This window comes from Corvus moneduloides, chromosome 17 (genome assembly GCF_009650955.1).
Source record: "Corvus moneduloides isolate bCorMon1 chromosome 17, bCorMon1.pri, whole genome shotgun sequence".
Lineage (NCBI taxonomy): Eukaryota > Metazoa > Chordata > Aves > Passeriformes > Corvidae > Corvus > Corvus moneduloides.
In genome coordinates this window covers 7,749,574-7,774,298 of record NC_045492.1, presented here as the reverse complement: position 1 = coordinate 7,774,298, position 24,725 = coordinate 7,749,574, and the positions used below count along the sequence as shown (strand labels likewise).

General features: G+C 60.7%; 3 protein-coding genes across 4 annotated transcripts; all 3 read left to right on the top strand.

Moving 5' to 3' along the window:
* The first annotated feature begins 164 nt into the window (after positions 1-164).
* On the top strand, positions 165-1,283 carry LOC116452692 (collagen alpha-1(I) chain-like). Its single transcript, XM_032127348.1, has 2 exons — positions 165-487; positions 707-1,283. The coding sequence occupies exons 1-2, from the start codon at positions 165-167 to the stop codon at positions 1,281-1,283; spliced, it is 900 nt and encodes a 299-aa protein (XP_031983239.1).
* A 3,919-nt stretch (positions 1,284-5,202) lies between these two features.
* On the top strand, positions 5,203-8,158 carry REM1 (RRAD and GEM like GTPase 1). The gene is made up of 4 exons (XM_032127270.1): positions 5,203-5,692; positions 5,829-5,911; positions 6,914-7,118; positions 7,304-8,158. The coding sequence occupies exons 1-4, from the start codon at positions 5,383-5,385 to the stop codon at positions 7,579-7,581; spliced, it is 876 nt and encodes a 291-aa protein (XP_031983161.1). The 5' UTR covers positions 5,203-5,382; the 3' UTR covers positions 7,582-8,158.
* Positions 8,159-11,143: 2,985 nt separating this feature from the next.
* Positions 11,144-24,404, top strand: HM13 (histocompatibility minor 13). Of its 2 annotated transcripts, XM_032127138.1 has the most exons (13): positions 11,144-11,357; positions 12,667-12,765; positions 13,973-14,055; positions 15,146-15,234; positions 16,000-16,085; positions 16,198-16,323; positions 18,224-18,281; positions 18,927-19,010; positions 19,353-19,389; positions 20,378-20,480; positions 21,252-21,337; positions 23,290-23,479; positions 24,119-24,404. In XM_032127138.1, the coding sequence occupies exons 1-12, from the start codon at positions 11,178-11,180 to the stop codon at positions 23,438-23,440; spliced, it is 1,182 nt and encodes a 393-aa protein (XP_031983029.1). In that variant the 5' UTR covers positions 11,144-11,177; the 3' UTR covers positions 23,441-23,479; positions 24,119-24,404. The 2 variants fall into 2 exon arrangements, with proteins under 2 accessions (XP_031983029.1, XP_031983030.1); XM_032127139.1 differs by lacking the exon at positions 23,290-23,479.
* The last annotated feature ends 321 nt before the right edge of the window (positions 24,405-24,725 follow it).

Here is a 24,725-nt window from a genome sequence, read left to right as displayed (position 1 = left end):
GTCGGGAACGGCGTGGGGTGGCTGCGGCGGGTCCGGGTGCGGGCCGGGGGTGCGCGGGGGCGGTGCGGGCAGCCCGGGAGCCGCACGCCCCCCGGTGCCGCTCTTATAGCCGCGGCCGCCCCGCCCCCGCCGCCCCGGTAAACACCGCCGCGCCGGGTCTGTCAATGGGGCCCCGCCCCCCGCCGCCCATTGGCCGCGGCGCGGGGGGGCAGATCCCGCTCAGCCAATGGGCGCCCGCCGAGAGGGGTTGCTGGAGAGAATGGCAGGGTGGCACACCCCGGTACCCCCGGTACCGCCCGTTACCCGGCACGCCCCGCTACCCCTGCTCTCCCCGGTACTCCCACTACCCCCCCAGTAGACACGGCACGCCCCGCTACCCCGGCACGCCGATGCCCCCCATACCGATGCAACTCGGCAGCCCCCAGTACCCCCACCTGGACAGCACAGAACCCCCGGTGACACCCGGTACCTTCAGACAAGCATCCCGGTACGCCGGTACCTCTCTGTGCCCTCAGGTACCGAGGATGCTCCAGCTCCTGCCAGTAATCCGCTGCTCCCCCGGTCTAGGCACCCCGATGTCCCCGGTGACCCTGACACCCGCACCCTCGGGAGCACCTACACCCCTCGCGGGAGCCTTTGCACGGGTGTGACCGGCCGGGACACCGAGTATTACCCCGGAATGCTGCGCTTGACCCCTGCCCTGCAGTCCCGCCGGGCTCCCGGGACACCCACTGTTCCCGGTCGCCTCGCCAGAGCCGTGGCCCGAACAGTCCCCGGGCCGCCCACTAGGGCCTGCACCGCTCGGCGACACGCCATGTGGGAACACCGACGCCTTCGTGGACGTGTCCCCGCCACCCATGTCAGCGGCGTCTCCCTGGGATCGGCCCCCGGCGGGGATGGGAGCGCGGGGCGGGGGACGCGCTGCCCACGAGGCGGACACGCGGCTCCCCGGTGCCACGAGTGGGGCCACGCCCCCCGGCCGGGCCCCGCCCCCTCCGCAGGGCGGCACCAATGGGGCGGCGGCGGCGGCGTTGTTGCCCCGGAGACCGCGGGCTGCCCGCCGGGGGCCGCGCCCATTGGCTGTCGCCGCCGCGCGCGGGCCCGCCGGGGGCCGCGCCCATTGGCTGTCGCCGCCGCGCGCGGGCCCGCCGGGGGCCGCGCCCATTGGCTGCGCCGCCGCCGCCAGTTGCTGTGGTGACAGGGGAGCGCGCGGAGCCGCGCCCGACCCGACCGGGCACCGCGGCCGGCCGGGCACCACGGGCTGTCGCCGTCCTGCGCTCTAAGCGGGAACTGCAGCCTGTCCCGCCCCTGCCGGCTGCCCCGACATTGCGGCCAGCCGGGACACCGGGGTCTGCCCCGCTGCCCGCCCTCCCCCCGGCCCGGCCCACAGCCCCGGGCGCTCCCCACGCCGTCCCGAAGCCCCGCCGCGCGGGTAACACCACACAGTCCTCCAGCGCGGCTTTGCACCGGGCCCGCGAGCGGCGCCTCCCCGAGCCGTTCCCGCTCGGTATAGCCGGAGGTCATGGCCGGCACCGGTCACCCGCATGGCCCTGGCACGGGGCAGCTGCTCGGCCTCTCCCACACACCTCCGGTCTTCGCTGCCACTCCGCCGGCAGGACCGGGTGGGTGTGCATTAGCACGGAACGCCCGTGGCGTCGAGCAGCTCTGCGGGGCCGGAGGCGGCTGCCCATCCCCGTTGATCCCGTGCACCGGGGCCGCCTCTTCCCAGGCTCCCCGGGACGGCCGTTCCTCTGCTCCCTCCCGGCCCCGGCCGCCCCGCAAGCAGCCGAGTCCCCGCCCCACGGGGCCAGTCCCGCCGGGCTGCTCGGGCTGCCGCAGCTTCTTGCAGTCCCGGGAACCCAGACCCCGCCCGGTGGATCCGGTGCCGGGGCGGAGCCGGCAGGGGGCGTCCCTTCCGCCCGTTCCCGTGAGCGTGGGCCCCACCCGGTCCCCGAGCCCGCCCGCTGTCGCCGTGGGGACCGGCTCAGGTTTCGGGGGGTACGGGGCATCCCCAGGAGCCTTAGCGAAGAGGGGTTCCCGGGGGGCCATGGGGTCCGGGGGTCCCCGGGGGGCAGAGGATGATGAGGATCAATGGGATGTAGGGCTGTCCCAGGAGGCACAGTGGCTGCCAAAGGGACAAAAGAGCCAGCTGGGAGGGGTTCTCCATAGATCGGCAGCAGTATCACCCCTGCAACAGCCCACTAAATCCATTCCTTCATACTGTCCCTGGCTCCAGCTGGCTGCTGGAGCACCGCTCTGCTTCCCAGAGCCAGTCCTGTGTGGAGTGGCACCGGGCACGGTGACAGATTCCTCCGTGCTGCCAGTGCAAGCAGCAGTGCCTGAGGGTAAGGTCAGGGTTGGTGCAAGGGGACATTTCCCAGCTCTGAGGAATGAGCAGTGACTGGATTTCTCCCTGTGCAGAGGATGAAGGCAGTGGTGCAGACCTGCTGTCAGAACTGGCTGGACACAGTGAGGGCAGAACTCCAGGACATAGAAAAAACAATGGAAAATAATCTGGGAAGCTAGTTGCTCACATCACGGTGAAATGAGTCTGTACAGTCATGTTACCTTTGCTTTCCATCCTCGGTTAAAGACACTGTGTTGATCTTACAAATGTCAAACAATTCCATTCCTGAGAATGAATCCCATTTGCTCTGTGGGGATGATCTTCCCATCAGCCTGCCGGGGGGGGAGAGCCCTGTGACACACAGCAACCTGTGCTCAGGGAGGCCTGCTCATGGGGTCATTCCTTCCTGGCATGTCCCAGCTCCTGCCCCCCGGGTGCACACAGGGATTATTTTTCATGAAAATATCACCCTGTTGGGCAGCCGCTCACCCAGCAGAGCAGCAGTGGTGTGGGTGTCAAGGGGGACTGGATCTCCTGCACCCGGGTCTGGGTTTTAGCTGGAAGACAGGTATGGCTGTAGCTATGGAGGCACGAGCTGAAGGAGGAGGAAAGCCTGGAACATGTCAGGAGGGAGGAGGCGAGTGGCTGTGTGATAGATTAGTGGAACTTATTTTTTTTCTGTTTAAAAAAATTATGAAAAAGGGGAATTAATTAGCCTCAGCAGCTGGTGGGGCTGGGGTTACTGAGGGTGGATGGGAGGAGAGTTAAAAATAGCAGGAAGGCCCAAGTGGAAAGTTTCTGTAACATCACAAGTCAGGCATTTGGTGCTTACCCGCCCTGACAAGCGGGAGCCTGTGCCAGAGCCCTCTCCACCATCCTCAGCCCTTTCCCACTGACCTCCCTGCAACTTTTCACACGACATCACCAGCCCTTCATTTTGCTAATTAACTCTTTGCTTCCAGACACTGGATTTGCATCTTGAAAGAGCAAAATCAGCCACAAATTGCTCAGCCTGGGAACGTGAGGGTGCAGAGGAGCACAGTGCTCATGCTGGCCCTCCCTGGGTCCCTGCATGTCGCTGGCAGCGTGTGGAGCCCAGAGGGGCTGTAACCCCCCCTGTATCCATTCCCATCTGCATTTCAGCTTCCCCTCCTTAAAAATCCTCCTGCTCCCAGGGGCTTTGGGTGGATTTCACCAGTAGGTCTGAGCCCTATGCTGGGACACTCTGGATACACAGTTTGTCCTTGGCAGAGACGGAGATGGATGAGGCAGCTCTGAGCAAGCCCAGCTTGCCACGCTTGTCCCCACTGCGAGAAAGCAGATGTACCTCGCTGCTCCAACAGGCTTTCTCTGCTTCTGTTTGTCTTTCAGGACTGACAATGAGAGTGGCTGAATTCATTCCTTTTCCCTCTCAGAGCCCCAGGAGTTGTGTCTGGCTCTGCTGCTCTGGGAAGGCTGGCAAGAGCTGAGCCTGCCATACAGAGGGTGGTCTGAGGGTGGTGGAGGAGGGCTTGGGCTGGAACCGATTTTGATGGTTGGCAGAGCGGTCAGTGACTGTAGCAGACCACAAGGCGTGAGAAAATACTGCTGGGTTGCCTGGGGGTCAGGTTTGGCTCTTTTTTACACTAAACAGGAGCTGGGCACTACCCTCACCTGGTTTTAAAGTGTTTCCCTGCTCCTCCAGCTGCTTGCATGGTCCTGGGTCCCAGAACAAGCATCTGGGCTGTCCCCACTGAGAGCCAGTGCAGGACCCTGGGGACATAGAGAGGGTGGCAAGGCTGACACAAGGCAGGCTTCCCTCCACCCACCTTGTGCCCCCTGAGGACAGGACTGCCAGGCAGGGAACGGGACACCTCTGAGCGCAATCTGAGCAGTCACCCTGCTCCTGCTTCTGCTCCTCCTCGTACCGAAACAGCCAAAGAACAGCAGCTTATTCCCACTCTGTGCTTTGCCCCTCCTAACTCTCTCCTCTCTCAGGTGCATGCTGGGTACTGAGGTGGTCCTCAGCATTCCCACCAAGGAGGTGTCCCTCGTCTCATGCCAGCCCCTTGCCCAGAGCCTGGAGCAACCAGGCTTGAATGAGGTGCCGAGCTGACTCCATTGCCTTCAGCCCTTCTTCCCCCTAGTCCTGCTCAGCACCTTGGGCATCTGCTGATGTGGTTTCATGGCACAATAAAAGTGTTGCTGTCATTCCTGCCTCCCCATCGCTGTGCTCTGATCATGAAGGATGTCCTGGGACCAGCCCTGGTGCCATGAGGCTCTGCAGTATATCCCAGTGTGGGCTGAACTGGTGACCCAGTGTAGGGTCAGATCAGTGCCCGCACTGGGACAGTTTGGGACCGTTTGGGACAGTGCTGCCAGTGCCTGGGATAAACAGACAGGTTCAAATAAAACCAGCTCCTGCTACTGCCGGTGCCAGGAGAGCCGCAGCCTTGTGTTCCACCACTGCATCTTGGAGACGGAGCTGCACAGCCAGGCTCCGGGCTTCTAGGTCCTGAAAAAGTGCATCCTCTCCTGGGCAGGGCAGGACCAGACCAGGCTCGGCTCGCTCCTTACTTGGTGGAACCGGGCCTGGGGTGGCGAGACCACGGCCAGGAACGGGGGTAATCCTGCTCCACACAGGACCGCAGAGTGGTGGAGCCCCCACCCGCGGCAGCGCATCCCGCAGCATCCCGATGTAACCGCTGCTCCCCATGACCGAGGGTACGCGTCCCGGGGGAATCCGCCGTTCCCCGGCACCTCGGGGACCTCGGGGACCGGGACAGGGCGGCTGGGCCGGGCCGAGGCCGGTGCGGGCGGGGGTGTGTCCGGCGGGGGAGGGATCGGAGCCGCGAGGGGCTCCACCTCCCGGGGCTTAAAGCCCGGGGCAGACGGCGGTGCGGGTGCCTCGGAAAAGTTGTGCCCGAGTTGCCGTCGGCTCAGAGCGGGAGCGGCCACAGGAGCGGCAGCGGCGCGGTCGGGGGCTGCCGGGTGCGGGTGCCCTTCGGGGCGACACTCACTGCCACCCCACAGGCCCCCTGCCATTGGAGCCGGTGATGACCCTGAACACGCAGCCCGGGAGCAGGAGCCCGCTGCGGCGGAGGGCCAGCACCCCGCTGTCGCGGCCGGGTGGCTCTGGGGCCGCTTCGCGAGGTGAGCCCTGTCACCCCCAGCTCGGCCACACGGCCTCCGAGCCGGGCGGCAGGGCCCCCCGCGGCAGCTGGTCCCCCGACTCCTCGGGCTCCCCAAGCCTCAGGGAGCCTCGGTACCGAGTGGTGCTGCTGGGTGACCCCGGCGTGGGGAAGACCAGCCTGGTCAATCTCTTCGCCGGCGTCCAAGAGAGGGACCTGCTGGACCAGCACGGAGGTGGGTTTCTGATGGGGGGGGATCTGCTGCAGGGTGGCCCCATGATGGGACAAACCCACGGGCGAGACGGAGAGAAGCCCGGGACCCGGCTGTCTGGGAAGTGCGGCATTGACCGGGCTTTCCTGATGTCCCGCAGGGGCCGCATACGAGCGCAGGCTGACCGTGGATGGCGAGGAGACCACACTGGTGGTGCTGGACACCTGGGAGCCAGAGCAGCAGGTACGGCGGGGCTGAGTGTTAGAGGGGGCTGGGTGAGCCAGGATGTGCCATGGGGACATTGTATGAGCACAGACGCTGTCTTGGGGCCTCTGAGCGCTTTGAAGGGCAACCTGGGGCTCCCCTCTCCACTGTGGAGCAGGGGATACACACTGGACAGGACAGGCTGGGGTCACATCTCTGCCCAGCTCTGTGCCCACCCTCCCCGGGCATGGGAGGCTGCTTGCCATGTCCTCGCTGGTGTGGGTGCTGATATGATAACCCACTTCAAAATGCATGGAAATGGTTTGGGATGGGGCTGAAGGATCCAACTGGGTAAATTCACGAGTCGGTATCGCCAGCCAGAACACATGCTTTAACAGACCAAACGGTGCCCCCAAGAGCCTGGCATGGGGCATTCCTCATGCCCAGCACATGAGGTGTCTCCTGGACAGAAATAACAGTGCTGCTGTTACTGGCTCCCTCCAAGTGCCTCCCTCCTTCCCTTCATGCCAGGGCCCTGCATTCCTGTAGGTGCCACCAGGCAGTGAGTCCCCGGGAGTGGGGATGGAGTCAATGCTGTGGACAGGGGTGCAGCACCCACATGGACTGAGGGTGTGTTTGGCACGTACCTGCACTGCCCAGAGATGCCCCAGCATTGTAATACCCTGACAATGCCCCCTTTTTTTCTGCTATGGCTTATTCCCACCCTGCCCAGCAGTGCTGGATCACGCGGGGTGCAGCACCCACCACACTGTCCCAGGGCATTCCCAGGGGATTCAGCTCCACCTACCCACATCAAGCTGAACTCACAGCCCCAGTTTGTTGTTGATAGAGAGGAAAACTCCCAAACACTCCCCTCAAAATCCAAAACTTTTAATCTGCATTTAATTAATAGGGTCATGCATCTGTTCCCCACAATGTGGGGGCTGGTGGGGTGCGCTGACAGTGCCAGGGTGCTCTGCTGTCCCCTGGAAGTGGTCACGGCCACAGATTGGTGACATCTCGTTCCCCATGTGGTGACAGGGTGAGAAGAGCCAGCGCTGCAGCCACTGCCTGCAGGTGGGGAATGCCTACATCATCGTTTACTCTGTCACTGACCGGGACAGCTTCGAGAGCGCCTCAGAGCTGCGCATCCAACTGCGCCGCGCACGCCAGGCCGAGGACATCCCCATCATCCTGGTGGGGAACAAAACCGACCTGGTGCGGTGCCGTGAGGTGTCCGAAGAAGGTGAGTAGGGGGTGAAGGTTCTGGCTAGTGGAGACCTCCTGAGGGGGCTCGTGCCCAGCTGCTTCCCCCACATCTCTCCCCTCGTCCCTGGATGTGCAGCTGCTGTCATGCACGTGGCAGCGCCTGTCCCACAGTACTCGGGGTTGCCGGCGGGGCCCTGCCAACTCCCTGCCCTTCCCTTGCAGAGGGCCAGGCCTGCGCTGCTGTCTTTGACTGCAAGTTCATCGAGACGTCGGCAGCTCTGCAGCACAACGTCGCTGAGCTCTTCGAGGGGGTGGTGCGGCAGATCCGGCTGCGCCAAGGGGGCAAAAAGTCCCATCCACACCCCACGCCTGGCCAGAAGCACAAGGAGAGCCTCACCAGCAGAGCCCGGCATTTCCTCGACAGGCTGGTGGCCAGGAACAGCAGCAAAGTGGCCCTCAAAGTCCGCTCCAAATCCTGCCATGACCTGTCTGTGCTCTGAGAGCCGCAGTCCCGTCCCTCCACACAGGCTGGCTGAGACTCTGCTCTCTGCCAGCAGCGTGGCCGGGGGCTCTGCAGAGAGCTCAGCCAGGGCTGCAGTGATGCTGAGGATGTGGAGCTGTTTTCACCAGTGCTGAGGGATGCGAAGGTGCTCTGGATCCAGCCACTCCCCTCCAGGAGAGGGGATAAGTGGGACCAGGTCTATGGAGTGGAGGATGGGACAGGTACCTGCACTTGGGGTGGTGAGATTTTGGATAACTGCTGCTCCTGCGGAGCTGGAGGTGAGGGGTGGCTGTGCCCCAGAGCAGGGCTGGAGGTTACCAGGAGTGTGGCAGGTCCTGCTCGCAGTGCCATCCTTTGCAGGGCAGCAGGGACTGGCAAGGGCATTGTGGCAGTGTCCACCTTGGACAGCCTGGACCCTGGCTGGGGAGAGGGGGCAGGGGAGCACCAGAGGCATCACCTGGCACCCAGACCCTGCTGTGCCAGAGCTTTGTCTCCCTGGCACCAGTGTTTCTGTGCTCTCTCTGTATTGGTGTGATGGGGAAACCCTTGATCTGCAGAATAAACCGCATCAGGGAGCTGCTGTTCTCTGCTGGGTCCCTGCCCTGGGGAGCCACATCCCAGAGCCACATGGTCAGATTGAAGCCCCATTCCTTGCCTGTGGCCAGGGCTGAGGATCTGCTTCCTGCTCTAGCCAGGCCTTGGCTGGGTCCTTCTCCATGAGATGGAATATCTTGGGGCAGGGAGAGCCTCTGCCCAGGGCTTCCTTTGGCCACCCTTTGACCACCAGTTCCTCACCCAGGGGTCCAGCATCATCCCCTGTGAAGACCCCTGCACCTCCCAGCTCTGGAAAAGCCTCTGGGAAGGGCTGAGCTCTGCTGACCTGCAGGTTTCAAGCTCCTGAGCACCATGGGAGCTGCAGCCTGGGCAGGGAGCCGGGCGCTTGGTGGCTCCTGGTGCCCCGGGAAGGGGCAGGGAGCAGGAGCCAAGCGGAATGGCACAGCCAGGAAGGGACGTGCTTGGCTGCAGCAAGCAGGGAGTGACCCTGGGCACCCAGGGAGGCAATGCTGGAGCCGTGTGGGCTTTGCCTGTTGTTTTTAGGCTGTGCTGCCATCCAGCAGCTGGGATTCCATGAGGGAACCTGCTCAGGACGCCGGGCTCATGCCAGGGAGGATCAGGGGTGCCCTCCTACGCAGGTCGGGAGTTTCCGCTCGCTCTCTGGTCAGACCGTGGGGAACCACGGGCTGTGGCTGGCACAAATGGGACACTGGGATGGGGCAGCACCCTGTCCCTATGGGAAAACAGTCTCTCCAGAGAGAGACTCTCTGAGTCTCTCCTCTCAGAGTCTCAGTCTCACCTCTCCAGAGGTGCAAATCCCAAGCTTTGTCCTCAGAAATGGGGAGATGGGTGCTCAGGTTTTTTTTCTGTGCTGCTTAGTGCCCGTGGCATTGCTGTTCCATCCTTGCTGCTGCTCTGCTCCTACTGCTCTGCCCTGGAGCTCCTGGCACAGCGATTCCTGGTGCTGCTGGAGGCGATGCCGTGGTTCACACAGCGTCAGCCACGCCGGGGTTGGGGGCTGCACCTGAGGGACAGGGGCTCCTTGCTGCTGCCGGTCCCTCCCGCAGCTGCAGCTGGTGTTTCCCTGTGGCACGAGACGGGGGAGGGGGGCCATGGGATGGAAAGTTGGCAGTCAGCAGAGAGGGGAGTGGAAAGAATGAGCTCAAACCCAGAAAAATGCGGCCGTGCTGGAGGATGGGAGGAGTGGGAGGAGAGGCCAAGGGGGGCGATGGTGAGGTGCTGGGAAACGGAGGGAGGGTGGAAGGAAGAGGTGCTGGCAGGGGGCCAGGGACCGCCTGGGCTCAGCCCTGGGGAAGGTGGTGCCGGGTCTCGATGGTACCGGCTGCTCCAGCGAGTGCTCTCGGAGCCATCCCAGTGCCATCGGCCCCTGGGTGGCCATCGGTCCCAATGCCATCCATCCCTGCGTGGCCACCAGCCGTAGTACAATCTCCCCCAGTCCCCAGTGCTACCAGCCCCGGTGCCCACCACCCTGCTCCCACCCCCATGGGACCCCGCTGGCTCCTCACTGGCACACGGCCACCCTGGGACAGCAGCCCCAGACTCCCCCCTCTCACTCTGCACAGCAACCCCACCCTTTGTGAGGATTCCCAAGCCAGGCTGGGATTTAGAAGGCAGATGGACCCTCGGAAGGGGTAGTGACAGGGTCAGGAGCTGTGCTGTGCCAGGCTGGGCCACGGCAGGCAGCAGGGTGGGATGCAGTGGGGTGCAGGGCACACTGCCTGCTGCTGCCCATCCTTCTCCGCTGTGGGAGTAGCAGTCAGAGGGAGAGGGCAGCATCCCGGGAAGGAGGCCAACCCCGCAGAGAGGAGCTCCCAGGAGGCCTTCCCATCTGGCCTCCGCCTGAAACATGGAACTATGAATCACCCCGGTCCTGAAATAGATTCCTTCTATTTAAAATATAAAATTTAAAAGACATATAAAAAAAAAAAAAATCAAAGACTTGTGTTTTAATCCCTGCTGTGCTCCCATCTCCTGCCCATGGCTCAGATCTAAACTGGGGGCAGCAGCATTTCACTGTGCTCAGATCTTTACCAGTTTTTGCTCCTCAGCAGACTTTCATCCCAGCGAGGAGGAGGAGGAGGAAAAGGTGGCACAGCCGAGCTGCCAGTGGCTTGGAGTATTTGTGAGAAAAACACACATTTCGGCCAATTTTCCACCAGAACCATGGTCCCAGTCCAGTGCACGGGGAGAATTTGCTGCCATTTATAAGGCATTTTACAGAGGGACTGTTGGCTCTGACCACGGGCGGGCTGGGAACAGTCAAGAGGATTCCCAAAAACGGGGGGGGAGGTCCTTGGAAAACGGTGAAGGGCAGGAAAACCCAGAGCATCCCAGCAGCCCCCAACCCAACTCCCTCGGGTCTATGGCACAGAGAGCTGCCACCGAGCTCGTGCTCGGGGAGGGGCTGCGGGAAACCACGAGGCGCCTCCTCGGGCTCTCCCCTGCCCTTCACACAGCGGGGGCTGGGCAGGGAGGCCCCGAGCGCTGCGCGGCTCCAGAGCGCTGCGCGGCTCCAGAGCGCTGCGCGGCCCCGAGCGCTGCGCGGCTCCAGAGCGCTGCCCGGCTCCAGAGCGCTGCGCGACCCCGAGCGCGGCCCGGCCCCGAGCGCTGCGCGGTCCCGAGCGCGGCGCGGCCCCGAGCGCTGCCCGGCCCCGAGCGCTGCGCGGTCCCGAGCGCGGCGCGGCCCCGAGCGCGGCGCGGCTCCAGAGCGCTGCCCGGCTCCAGAGCGCTGCCCGGCTCCAGTGCGCGGCGCGGTCCCGAGCGCGGCCCGGCCCCGAGCGCTGCGCGGCCCCGAGCGCGGCCCGGCCCCGAGCGCGTCCCGGCCCCGAGCGCTGCGCGGCCCCGAGCGCGTCCCGGCCCCCGAGCGCTGCGCGGCCCCGAGCGCGGCGCGGTCCCGAGCGCTGCCCGGCTCCTGGCAGCGGGGCCGCGGGGCGGGGCCGGCCTCAGCGCCGCTACGCGTGACGCACTTCCGGCCGGTAAGGGGACGTGTCGGTGCGGACCGCGGTGGGAGCGGCCGCCATGGAGGAGCCCGCGGCGCACAACGGCAGCGCCGCCGGGGCCGCGCCCGGGGCCGGGACCCCCGCCCGCCCGCCCGCCACCCCCGAGGGCATGGCGCTGGCCTACGGCAGCCTCGTCCTCATGGCGCTGCTGCCCATCTTCTTCGGGGCGCTGCGCTCCGTCAGCTGCGCCAAGAGCAAGGTACCCCCGCGGCTCGGGGCAGCCGGGCCTGTAGGCCTCGCCTCTCCCTAAGGGTTTCCTTCGGGCGCCCCGTTCCACGGGAGGACCGGCAGCTGCATGTCCCCAGCCCTGGGCCTGGAGACGCAGGGGACGCCGGGGAGAGAGTTGGCTTTCCCCGGGGCTTCTTTAGCCACGTCCTCACCGCCCCGATAAATTCAAGCGCTGCAAAACACAACCGTCCCTTGTCCCTCCTCAAGAGGAGCTGTGTTGGTGGGACTCGTGTGTGGCTTTGCCCCGCGGCACTGGGGCTGGTTCGGGGGTGCTCTCCTGTGGCACAGCCTGCCCTGTCCCGGTATCCCTCCCGCTGTTCTCTGCATCTCACAGCAGGGACTTAAATCCCAACACTTGGGCTGTCGTAGCTCAGGAGGGAGGACTGTTTTACATAGTCTGATCTATTACTATTTTTAAAATCTCCTTGTGTGCCCTTAAGCCTCATATTAGGGGCTTCAGCTGATCTTGAGGGGCTTCTGGCAGCCCAGGCGGTGGGGAGTTGTGAGCAGAGCCCAGCCGTAGTTCAGGGCGGGGGGTTCTCATCTCTCACTCTGCAGTGAGCAGCAGGAATTTGGGTGCCTCTGCACTGCTGGGCACAGCATGGGACAACTGCTGTGCCTGGGATAAGCTGCACAAGGGCTTCTGAGGTGTCCTCGATCTGTGCTGGCCGCAGGTGTTTGCCTGAGTGAGATTAGATCTCTGAGCAGCAGCCAGCTGGGTCTGGAGCAGGCAGGGAGCAGGCAGGGAACAGGCAGAAAACAGGCAGCCCTCTGCCTCCTTGGAAAGCTGAAGGTCTCCTGTGGGAAATGGCTTGAAAGGGGCTGGTTGAGCTGGTGCAAAGATGTCTTGGAAGGGGTTTATAAATCTGGGGCTTTTGTGCACGAGAAGTGTCCCAAGAGCAAGGTGAGGGATGAGAAGGTGGCTGGAGAGATGCGTCGTGCGCAGGGTGATCACAGATGGTGGCACAGATGGGGCTGGCTGGGCGTGAGCGGTGAGGGAGCCCAGCTCCCCTCTGGGCAGGGGAGAAAGGAACAACGCCAAGAGAAGAAAAGCAGTAAATTGTGGCTGCCCTGGGAAGGACAAGTGCAAGGTTTGTGTTTTCCGTCTCAGGCTCTGCCTCTGACACAGGCTCACCTCCAGATACAGCAGGGGCCAGTGGGTGTTTTGTCCCTCTCGAAACCACTGTGGAGCCCTGCATGTTGTGTCTGTTCACCCCCCTGCTCAGGTGTGAAGCCAGAGCAGGAGCTGATCCATTCCTGTCCTCTCCTTCCCTCCCCAGAACTCCTCGGAGATGCCAGAGACCATTACCAGCCGAGACGCTGCTCGCTTTCCCATTGTTGCCAGTTGCACCCTCCTGGGGCTCTACCTCTTCTTTAAAGTAAGTGAGTGGCACTGGAGCTGGGGCAGGACGTCCTCCTGCCTGGTAGGAGCTCCCATAATGGGTTGACTCTGGGTTTGGCCCTTAGTGTTGGGGCAGAAGGTGTGTAAGGCTGCACAGATCGAGCTCTTTGGTGTCACCGCGCGGGAGGACATCAGTTCTTGCCTGAATTGTCACAGCTTGGGGGAAATCAGAGCCTGTTTGTGCACAGGTTGGTTCTGGAGAGCTGCCGAGAAGCAAATAGCCCTGAGCTCTTCCTGCCTTCGTGGGCCAACGTGACAGGGCACAGGCTGCAGCCAGAGGGTGCCAGGGACTCTGAGGGGTAAATGCTGCTGCCTCTGTGTTGTGCTCCGTGCTGTGCTCCTGGAGCCATGTTGGCTGCAAGTCTGGGGGAGCCCCTGTGTGATCAGGTGAAGTCTTTCAGACGTTCAGAGCCCACAGGCAGAGTCAGATGACCTGAGTAGTGGATGGGAGCTCTTAGCAGCGTGTGCTTTTGGTGATGTGGAGAAGGTGTCTTGGCCTCAAGCACCTTGGGCTACCCATGCAGGTCTGGCACGTGGCTGAGGTCCCAGAGGGGTCTGGAGAGCTATAGGGCTGTAGCACAGAGTGGTCCATGGGCATGGCAGGTTCCAGCTGTGCTGTTTTGGGAGAGCTGCAAGGTGCCAGGGTGCTCCTGGCTGTCCAGGAGGTGAGGGTTAAGGTGCAGAGTTGGGAATGGTGCAGATCAGTCCCTTCTCTGCCAATGGCTGTGTGCCATGTGCTCTCCTATTCCAGCATCCCCCTTCCAGGAGAGCAGGGAGGGCCCCAGGATCCCTCCACGCTGGTTTGTAGGTGTATGATTCAGTAAGGGAGCGTGTGTCTTGGAGGGCAGGAGTTTTAATAATGCCCTGTTTAATTAGGGCAGGGGATGCTGCTGCTGCCCTGGGCCTGGGCAGCCCCTGGGAGCGGTGCCTCACTCCCTGCTCTGCAAGGGAAGCTCTGGCCTCCTTTCTGCAGCTCACAGATGCACAACAGCTCACGGGCCCATTGTGCTTGTTCTTTGAGCACATGGCTATTTCCAACATATTCTCCCTCAGCATGCAGGAATTTGGGTTATTCCAGTTATTCTTCTCATCTCCCTGGAGCACTGACACAGCTGCTGCCAACAGGAGCATGAGGATGGGGAGGATGCTGTGTTAACTAACCCCTGTGTGGTTTTGTCTTGCAGATATTCTCTCAAGAGTACATCAATCTTCTGCTTTCCATGTATTTCTTTGTGCTGGGGATCCTGGCCCTGTCCCACACTATCAGGTACAGCACAAGGATAGGTGTGACTGGCACAGGGCTACCCAAGGCTTCAGTTCATTTTATTGGGAGGGTTTTAGAGCACCATTACCCTGCAGCAGAGCCAGGTCTTTAGGGTATTTGCCCAGCCTCTTAGGGTGTTGTCCCTTGGTGGTGGGAACCAAGGCCCTGGGGGTCCTAGGAAGCCAGCACCCCATACAGCATCACTGGGAGAGCTTGTGGAAGTGTGAGTGGATGCTATGATGGGACAAGGCCAACTCACCCGGAGGAGCTTCAGTGGCTCAGCATCACAGAATCAGAGTATCCTGAGTTGGAAGGGACCCACAAGGATTGAGTCCAACTTCCGACCCTTCACAGGACAACTCCAAAAATCCCACCGTTTTCCTGAGAGTGTTTTCCAAACAGTTCTTGAAATCTGGCAGGCTCGGGGCCATGACCATATCCCTGGGGAGTCTGTAACAGAGCCCAGCCACCCTCTGGGTGAAGAACCTTTTCCTGATATCCAACTTAAACCCCTCTTGCTGCCCTGCAGAGGAAAGAGCTCTTCAGCACCCTTATTGGGATGGGTGACAGAGGCAGCTGGAGCTCATGGTAACGTCCCTGGCCTCTCGTGGCAGTGCATGGCATGAGGTGTTGAAAGCTCAGGCTGTTTCAGTAACCGAAAAAGTCGAACTGGTTTCCTGTTTCCTGAGCTCTGGGGCACTGGGGACCAGATGCTTTCCCTAGACTGGTGCTGGGCAAGGGCTTTGCTCTGCTTCTGGCTCTGCAGCAGACCCAGTCACTGATGGCCCAGCCAGTGCTGGGTACCCAGAGGATTGCTGGGGGGGATTTGCTGGGGTCTGGGGTGGGTCCTTCTTTCTTGTGGGTGATGCTCCATTTTCTTGCCCTGGAGTATGTGGGGGGCTGTCACAATACAGCCAGATCAGATCTCTGTGCAGGAGGAGTTGCTGTGGCTCCTGCCAGTCCCTGGTGGAGCAGAACCTGACGTTTCCCCATCTTGGGAGGGGGCATGGGGCCCCCTCAAATGCAGAGGTGCTGGGCAGCACCTCTTGCAGGGTTTCTGTCAAACTGCCCTTCTCTGCACCTCTCGTTTCAGCCCCATGATGAACAGATTCTTCCCTGCAAATTTCCCCAACAAACAGTACCAGCTCCTCTTCACCCAGGGCTCCGGGGAGAGCAAGGAGGGTACGTTGGCTCGCCGGTCTTTCAGGGGAGCCTGAATGTTTTCTGCCTTTACTGTTCTTTTTTTTTTTCTTTATTTTTTGGTCTTATGACTCTCAGCCCATTGAAACAACCTTCTCAAAGATTTGCCTCTTGCTCCCCGCTGAGCTTCCATAGCCAGTGTGAGCCCCGTGTATCCCTGCAGAGCTGGGCTGGCACTCTGCCTCTGTGCTGCCTCTGGCTGGCAGGGAGACCCCAGAAACACCTCCCAGAGTGCTGTAGGGGGGATGGAGCTATAGCTGTTGTTAAAAGCACAGCCTTTATTTAAGCCCCTTGGAAAGCACAGGTCTGACTGGTTTGTGCTGCCTTATCTGGGCCAGATCTTTGCACTGGCAGAAGATGCTTTTGATAAGTATCCTGCCCCGTAGTAGCTTTACTGGTAAAGGAGTATTTCTGGTGATAGCACCACGAGTTAACTGGCACAGGAAGAGGGAGAAGATTTGTCTCTCCCTGCCTTAGGCAGTGCCTGAATCCGATTTCCTTATTGACAGCAGGACCGCGGGTGCTGTCCATGTGCAGTGTCTGGCTGAAGGAGAAGGTCTGAGCTTTCCAGGGCCCACTGCTTGTTCCCAGGCGGTTTGCACGTGTGTACCACAGATACAGTCCCCTCGTTAGGGACATGAGCACTGAGCTCTGGGCTCCCCAGCTGTGGAATCACTCATCTCAGCCCTGCACGGGAAGGGGAGCTGCCCGGCCTGCCCCAAGTCTGACTTCTCTGTTTTCTTGCAGAAATAGTGAATTACGAGTTTGACACCAAGGATCTTGTGTGCCTGGCCTTGAGCAGTGTTGTGGGAGTCTGGTACCTGCTGAGAAAGGTAAATGAGGCACAGCTGGGGACTGGGCTGGATCAGACACGGACCCATTTCCATGCAAGATGGGGATTCCATGTGCAGCAGGACCTAGATCTCTTTTTCCTGTCCTTCTCAGCACTGGATTGCCAACAATCTCTTCGGGCTGGCATTCTCCCTCAACGGGGTGGAGCTGCTGCACCTGAACAACGTCAGCACTGGCTGTATCTTGCTTGGGGGCCTCTTCATCTACGACGTGTTCTGGGTAAGCGGGAGCGTTCCACAGGCCATTGGTGGAAGCATGTATCTGGCATTCTGCCTTTCTGGAGGCACCATGCTGGCTGGACACACACTTGCAGTCAGAATTTTCACTTTCTCAGCCCAGAGGGGTGTGGCAGGGTTGATGACAGAATTCACAGTGGCAGAATGTGGCTCATCAAATGTGTTTTCTTTTATTCTCTCACTCAGAGAGTCCAGGGCTGACAGGGACCTCATCAGGGCTATTGTGGAGTACTTGGTGTGTGTCATATCTGGTCCTATATTCCCCACTATGGTCTTCCCAATCCCTGACAGCTGTTGGGTGGGCTGGAGGCTGCTCTGGGGCACACTGAGCCTGCTTGTGTGAGCTGTGCCTTGGCTCTCTCATCTGCTGGTTTCGTTAGTGTCCTTCTGTTCTCTTGCACAGAGGACCAGACCTTGGAATGCCTCCAGTCCCTTTTCCTCAGCCAATGCTGCACCCTGACTTTTTCCTTTTGAGGTTTTCCTTATTTGTTGCAGTGTATTTGAGCTGCTTTTTTAGAGGAAAGGGGAGGGGAAGGCAGGAACGCAGTCGTGTGCTCTGCTCCATGCATGGAGAATGTGACTCCTTGTAATGTCTGTATTCCCCAGTCCTTCCTGCTGCCTCCACCTTCTGAATCACCATGTTTCCAAATGTCTGAGAGCCTTGTATACACTGAGGTCTGTCCAGCAGCTCTGCAGCTGCCTGTGTAATCCCTCCATATTTACACCTGGCTACTGTGGGTTGTTTTGTACTTGGCCAGTGCTGCCCCTGTTTCCCAGGCTCGTTAACATTCTGGGCTCTGTGGTTTTTTAGCCTGTGGGCCACTTCCTCCACAGCTCTCAGCTGGAGAGGACTCAGCCTTCTGCCTTAGCACACCTGGTGCCCCAGGCCCTGCTTAGTGTGTGAGCGTCTTCCCGGTGCTTTGGAGGCAGTGAGTGCACCCCTCTGTTCTCCATTTGCTGGCTGTCTCCCACCTCGGCTTCCCCAAGGATTATAGTATTGCCCTTACGGAAGGGCTGCCTTGAAGTGGAGGCCCTCTTACTGTGCCCCTCTGCAGGAACTGGTCACTTGGATCTTGGCACGGATTTAATCACAGTGAGATCCCAGGAGGGTTTCAAGGAGGAAGGAGATCTCAGTGGGTTGATGCTGTTGCCCGCACATAGTCTTGGGGGTGAATTTGCATGTGGTGGTTTTTTTTCCCTGATCCCAGTGTAGAGTCCTGTCACTCTGTGACAATGCTCAGAACTTGCTGCACCTTATGGGAGTCAATCTGATGCTTTAAGATTTCCCTTTAATCCAAGGCTCCAGGATCTTGCTCACCCAGTGCTAACCAGCACCTGATTTTTGTGCCTGCTGGACTGGAGGCTTGGAGATGGAAAGGAGCAGAGGTCAGGGTGGCTGCCCTCAGTGTTTACAGTCCACCCCCCAAACACTGCCAGTATTTACAGCTGATAGGGGCGTGCAAGAAAATGACCTCAGAGCACACTGCAGCTGATCTGACACTTGCCCCGTCCCTGCTGGAAGCTCCCAGGCTGGGACGCTCCACTGGGAGCTCCTGCCCTCCAACTGGACTTTCCATGGAGCTGACTGATTAAAGCTGAAGCGAGGTGCAGGGCTGGGTGGTGGGCAGCAGCTCTGCCATGTGAGTGCTGTCCCCATGCTGCTCTGAGAGCAGGACAGCCATGAAGCGGCCACCTCCTCCAGTGCCGTCATGTGCCTCCTCCCCCGGACAGTGGGCTGGCTTGCAGGGCTCCTGCACCCACATTTTGGCAGGTCTTTGACTGTTTTCTGCCCCTGAGGCCACTCCTGGCCCTGGGGTGAGGCTGTAGCTGAGCATGTGTGTGTTCCTGTGCAGCTGTGGTCACCTTGGGCTCCTCTGTTGTAGGTCTTTGGCACCAATGTGATGGTGACAGTTGCCAAATCATTCGAGGCGCCAATAAAACGTGAGTAGATCTTCCCTGTGTGTTGAGGTCTGTTCTGCTGCAGGCCCTGCCCCATGCACCCTCCACCTCTGGAGATGGCTCGGGCTGGGATGTGTGCAGGAACATTTCCTGCTAGAGACCCCTCCTCCCTGTCATTGGTCAGCCTCAAGTCAAGGCCGGTCTCTGGAGAGGGGTGGTTTGCAGACCCCTGGTCTGTCTGGGTCACTCTGCACCTTTGGAGTGCACAATTTCACCTTTACAAAAAAAGAGTCCAAACCAAATAAACACCACAAAAAAAAAAAAAAACAAACCAAAAAAAACCAAAAAACCAAAAACCACAGAGCCCCAAAGCAGCAGGAGGGGTGAACTGGTGCTGCTGTGGAGCATGCAGTAGTTTGGGTCCTGGGACCCCTTGGTTTCTTGTCCTGGAATTGTCAGAGAACTGGTGCTGCTGTGGAGCATGCAGTAGTTTGGGTCCTGGGACCCCTTGGTTTCTTGTCCTGGAATTGTCAGAGAAAGAACGAGGGGAGCTACAGGGAAGGAGGGGGCTGAGGGCAGGAACAGGTCCCTTGCCCTGCTCTTGTCCCTGTTTGCCAGGCCCAGTGGGGCTGGGGTCTACTCGGTGGGGACACTCCCCCTCACTGTGCTTCGCTCTGCCCCTCGCAGTGGTTTTCCCTCAGGACCTGCTGGAGAAGGGGCTGGATGCTGACAACTTCGCCATGCTGGGACTGGGAGACATCGTCATTCCGGGTGAGGACAGAAGAGCGGGGACGGGACTGGGATCTCCTTCGAGGGGGCTGCGGGGAGCTGAGCAGGTGCCTCGCTCTGCCCTTGGCCAGGCGCAGCCCCGCGCGGGTCTCCGGTGGGTTGGGAGTCTCCCCGCAGGTCCGGGTGCTGTCCCAGTGCCGCGTGCCACGAGAGGGCACTGTCACCCCGGGCACGGCACCGGCCCCGGAGCGCCGCGGCTCCTGCCCTGCCTTCCTCAGCCTGCCCTGCCGCTCCAGGCCCTTGCTGTCCCTTCCCTGCTCCTCTGGCCCCTTGCTGTCCCTTCTCTGCCACTTCCAGCCCCTCATCGTTTCCTTCTCCCTACAGGGATCTTCATTGCCTTGCTGCTGCGGTTTGATATCAGGTGAGCAGGCGGCAGGGAAGGGTCTCTGGCAGGTTGGATCTTGCAGCATATTTGAGCTGCTTTTGTAGGGGAAAGAAGAGATGGGGGAGCCAGGAGCGCAGTCATGTGCTCCCTTCTGGAGCTGGGCATAGGGACTTGGGAGCAGGGCAGGGGAAAGGAAAAGCTCTTGGAAGAGGGGGCTGACTCTGGATATGCCCTGAGCACTGGGGATGAGTGGTTTGAGTTCAGGCATAGGTAGGGCAGGCAGCATAGGAATGGGAATCGGGGCAGCAGCATGTAACAGCCCCAGAGAGCCTCACCAGCTCCCTGAAACCAAGGAGTGGAGGGCAGTGAGAGAAAGCAGTGACAGCGTGGGAAAGAGCTGGGAGTGCTGGCACCTGGGAAGTGCTCGCGTGGATGCAAATCAGTGCCTGGCAGTGCTGGCTGCCTCCAGGTTACCACTGACGTTGGAGGAAGCAGGTCCAGGGAAGCTGCGCCTACAGCTAGGCTGCAGCAGTTGCCCCACACCGAAAGGCTCCGGGAAGCAGGGTGCTCTGTGACTGCAGTGGTGTGGCCCCGCTCCCACTGCTCTTGCAAAGACCCTCTGGTCTGTGCCAGCTCTTCCAGGTGTTGCCACCCACATCCTGCCTGCACCTGCTGGGAATCCCAGTTCTCACAGCCTGCCCTGTGATAAAACAGCAACTGCTGAGAGCCAGGGACAGGCCAGTCTCCACCAAGACAACAGGGCCTTCTCCCTGGGTTCCAGCCCCAGCCCTTCCCAGTTGCCATCCAGCAGCAGGATCGCTTGCGTCCTTCCCTTCTCCAGCCCCTCACCTGGGTATTACTGCCTCCAGTCCCACACTGCTCGCACAAGACGGGGGCTGCACAGGCAGAACATTGCTCCCCACACTCCAGCATGGTGGGAGATGGCTGAGAGTACCAGGCCAATTCCATTTCGGCCACTGGCATTCCAGACCTGAGGTCACTGAGCTCTTCCCTTTCCCTACAGCCTGAAGAAGAACACGCACACGTATTTCTACACCAGCTTTGTGGCCTACATCTTTGGGCTGGGCCTCACCATATTCATCATGCACATCTTCAAGCACGCCCAGGTGAGCTCCACCCTGCTGCCTCCTGTGGATGCACATCCAAGTGGGTCAGGCCAGCTTGGCCATGAAGTTCTGCATCCTGCCAGGAAAAAGATTTATTCCTCTTCTCTTGGCTTTTATTTTCCAGTGCCTGCCTGTACCTTTCCCTGTCCAAAGCTCCTGTGCCCAGCTGGAGCAGAGGCCTGTTTGGGGCAAGGCTCCCTGTTGCCAACAGCCCCTCAGCCAGGGGCCCTGTGTTTTTTGGCTCTTTGCAGCCAAGCTGCCCTGAGCACCCACTGGCTGTGCTGCAGGGGGCCTTGGGAGCCCATACACTGTGGTCTGCACAGGGGCTTCAGTGTGTTCATGGCCCACTGGAACCTCACAGTGAGGACTTTCACTGAATCCCAGAAAGGTTTGGGAAGGGACCTTGGAGACCATCTTGTTCCAGCTCCCCAGCCACAGGCAGAGACACCTTCCACTAGACCAGGCTGCTCCAAGCCCTGTCCAACCTGGCCTTGAACACTTCCCAGGATTGAACATCCACAGCTTCTCTGGGCTGCCTGTGCCAGGATCTCACCCCGCTCACAGGGAAGAATTTCCTCCTAATACCAATCTGGCTTCATGCTGCTGCAGCTCTGACTTAGCTCTTGAAGCTGCTTTTTGGGGTGTTAACCATCTGTGCAGCCGTGTGACAGACACCATGGGTGCAGAGGAGACAAGGCCATGAGCTCACCTTGCACTCCTCCCAAGGGGTGATTTGTGGTTTGGTTTAACAGTTGTTTTTCTTCCCCACAGCCTGCGCTGCTGTACCTGGTCCCCGCCTGCATTGGATTCCCACTTCTCGTGGCCTTGGCAAAGGGAGAAGTAACTGAAATGTTCAGGTGAGCCTCAGCTGGGGATGGAGCTGTTTTGCCGGCGGCACTGGAGCACATGAAGCGTGCAGATGTTCCCACGCCTGGGCACAGCTGGAGGGACGGGTTCATCTGGGCATGCTCTGGGTGTGCGCCGGCACGTGCGTGGGTGGAGGGAGCGGGTCTGTGTTTGTACACGCCGGGCCTGGCTCCAGCCGCCTCCTGGGAGCTGTGGTGTGGTACCAGCAGGCAGCACCTGGTATTGCTTTACACCCCAGTGACAGGCTCTTCCCATGCACTGGCAGGCAGGGGAGGGTGGGACTGCACACCTGGTGTGGAGATACTTGGTCATTGTGTCCCAGGGCCTGTGGGTGGGGAAAAAGTGGAGCCAGAGCTGGCTGTGAGAGCAGCCAAGGCTGGTTCGAGCACATCCCAACCTCCCTGCTTGGGCAAAGTCTCCTGGTTTGCAGCAGTTTCCCTGCCCCACAGACTGTGGATACAGAGGAAGGGGGACCGGGCTGTTGTGCTCCAGCTGTTCCCTCAGCCTGTCCATGCTGTGGGCAGCTCTGGCTTCCTGCCTGGGAGCTGTTTCTCTGTCATGCTTGAGACTTGGTGGTGGCTCAGTACAGTAATGATGGTTGATGCAGAGGAGGGGAGGGAACATCCTAAAGCAGAGCTGTGCACCATCCAGCCTCCCCAGTGCCCTTTCCCCAGGGAGCCTCCCTGAGCTCCCAGCCTGCTCAGAGGGCTCAACGGGAAGCCAGCTGTCCTCCCTCCTCCCTCCCCTCCCCTCCCCTCCCCTGGGAGATGCAGGTATGCGTGTTCCCAGCGGCTCTCAGCTGGGCCATCCCCAGCCCTGCCGCACCTGCCCCTCCTTTGATGTTTGCTTCTGACGATCACTGCTGCAGGCGCTGAGTGTCCTGGGATCGTCCTTCCTGTGCACCTGGGATCGTGCAGCCGCTCTCCCCAGTGCTGTGACTCACCAGCTGACAGCAGCAGCACAGCAGCACCTCCTGCCAGGAAACTGGGGAGAGATGAGCTGTGAGGCTGGGCCCACTGGGCAGCAAGGAGCACAGGGAGCCTGATAGCCAGGGGCTAGTGCACCTCATCCCCCCACCCCCCAGAGTAGTAGCACAAGCTGTTCCAGCAGCAAAATGTTGCCAGGGCAAGGGCAGGATGCTGGAGAGTTGCAAACTTGACAACCCGTGGGGCCAGACCTCCCTTGAAGTGGCTCCAGTTGCAGGCAGAGGAAGTGGGATTCAGAGGGACCGATGCCTGGAGGACAGTGGCTCCCACCACAGGAATCCCACCAGGTGTAGCTCTGCTGTGCTGCTTCACTGCACCCTGATCCTCCCTGGAGCTGGCAGTTCCTGTGGTCTCTGCCTGCACGTGGTGTCTCACAGCAGTGAGGGTCTGCAGGCAGGGTGGGAGTGAGCAGATCCATGCTGCCAGCCCAGGGAAGGGGTGCTGGTGGAGCAGAGGTGGGTGACACTGGGATCAGCTTCATGGCTCTCAGCCTTTCCAAACCTCCCTAGGCTAGGTGGGAAGCTCTGCTCTGCCTCCCTCAGCAGTGGGAACCCATCCTGCCCCTCACACCTGCTGTGGGCACGCTGTCCTTGAGTGGCAGGACAGGGTCTGCTGCATCTCCCTGTGACCTGCCCAGCCCCTGGGCTGCTCCACTGCCACCTCCCCACTGCTCAGGCTTGCTCTCCTTTGGTTCTGGCTGCCTGGCTCTGCTCATGCCAGTGGGAGCTGCCTCATCCCTGAGTTTCAGTGCTCACTTTTCCATGCTGCAGCCCTGTCCTGGAGTCTGCAGGCAAGGAGAGGTCAGCGGGTGCCAGCAGGTGAAGGGGGGTGCCAGGCTTCCTGCACAGGGTGGTGCATTCTCAGTGCTCTCACTCCAAAACTCTTCTGCTTTTTCTCTCTCCCCCCTCTCCTTTCTGTCCTTGTCTTTCCCTTCCTGCTTCCTCTCTCTCCTGCAGCTATGAATCCTCTGCTGAAATCTTGCCACACACACCAAGACTTACCCACTTCCCCACGGTGTCTGGCTCGCCGGCCAGCCTGGCTGATTCCATGCAGCAGAAACTGTCCTGTCCCCGCCGACGCCGGCAGCAGAGCCCTAGTGCCATGTAGCCACTGCCGCTGGGGCCTCTTGTCTGTCGCTCTGGCCAGGTAGGGGCAGGTCCTGGCTCTCCCTGGTCCAAGCTCTCCGTATTTCCAGCTCTCCTTGCTCCATGGGCAGAGGCTGGAGCTGTTGCTACGCTGCTGTGGGCCAGCTTCTCTCCCGCTCTGAGAGAGGAGACTGGGAAGGGCAAGAGGATTTGACATCCCAGCTCCTGTCCTTTCTGCTTGGAGCAACATTGCTGTTTCCTTAGCTGGAGCCCTGGGGCTGCTGGTGGAGGGGGTTTGCAGCCAGAGGAGTGCGACCCCAGGAGGGAACACTGCTGTTGGTCTTGCTGCAGTTCCCCTGTTAACCGGCCCCACTGGCACCAGTGCTCAGCCAGGGAAAGCATGTGCTATCCAGGATATCCAGTAGTGCTCTTGGGAACAAGGACAGACCCTCGGGCACAGTCTGGCCCCTGGCTGGGTCCACCCTATCCTTGGAGATGTTTGAGGGGGATGCATCCCTCATCTCCCTGCCTGGGCTCTGCCCCATGGGGTTTTCTGTGCTGGGGGCTGATGGCTGGAGCCCACCTTGTCCTCAGCAGCAGCAGGGCAGACCCCAAGGCCACAGGCTGGGCTGTCCCCACGTGGCAGAGGGCTCTGTCCCCAGGAAGGAGCTGGCCCCACTCATGTCCCTCTTGTCCCCAGCTACGAGGAGAGCTCAACCCCCAAGGAGGTGCCAGGGGCTTCCAAAGAAGAGCCAACAGAAGCCTCCAAGAAGGAGAAGTGACCTTGCCCGTGGGCCATACCCAGTGCTGCTGGGGTGGGGCCCTTCAAGACCCTCTGCAAGTGACAGACGATGAAACAATTGTGCAAGAGCATCGTGTTGTGTGTGTCGGAGCAGCCACCCAGGTGGGGTATCGATGTATGCCGGTTTTTAAATTTTGTATTGTGCATTTGCTTTCTCTCATATTAAACCATGTTGAAGGAAGGAGTGCTGGTGTGGCCGTGCCCCTGCTCAGCTGCCCAGCCGGCACCGGGATTGGCGTCCAGCTCACCCACCTTCTCCCAGTGGGGCCAGTGGCCATTGTCTGGCTGTTTCCAAGTGACCAAGTGACCGTCCCCTTCCCCCTCCCACTCCTCTGGCACTGGGCCTTCCCCCAGCCTGGCCCCTGCTTTGCGATACCCAGATTTAGGGCTGCAGTCACTGACCTCTGTGTGGGTTTGAGCTGGGATTTGGCCCCAGAGCAGCGTGGCTGAGCAGGGATCGGGATGCAGGAGCCCCACAGGGTGGGGACGTGCTCTGCCTCAGCTG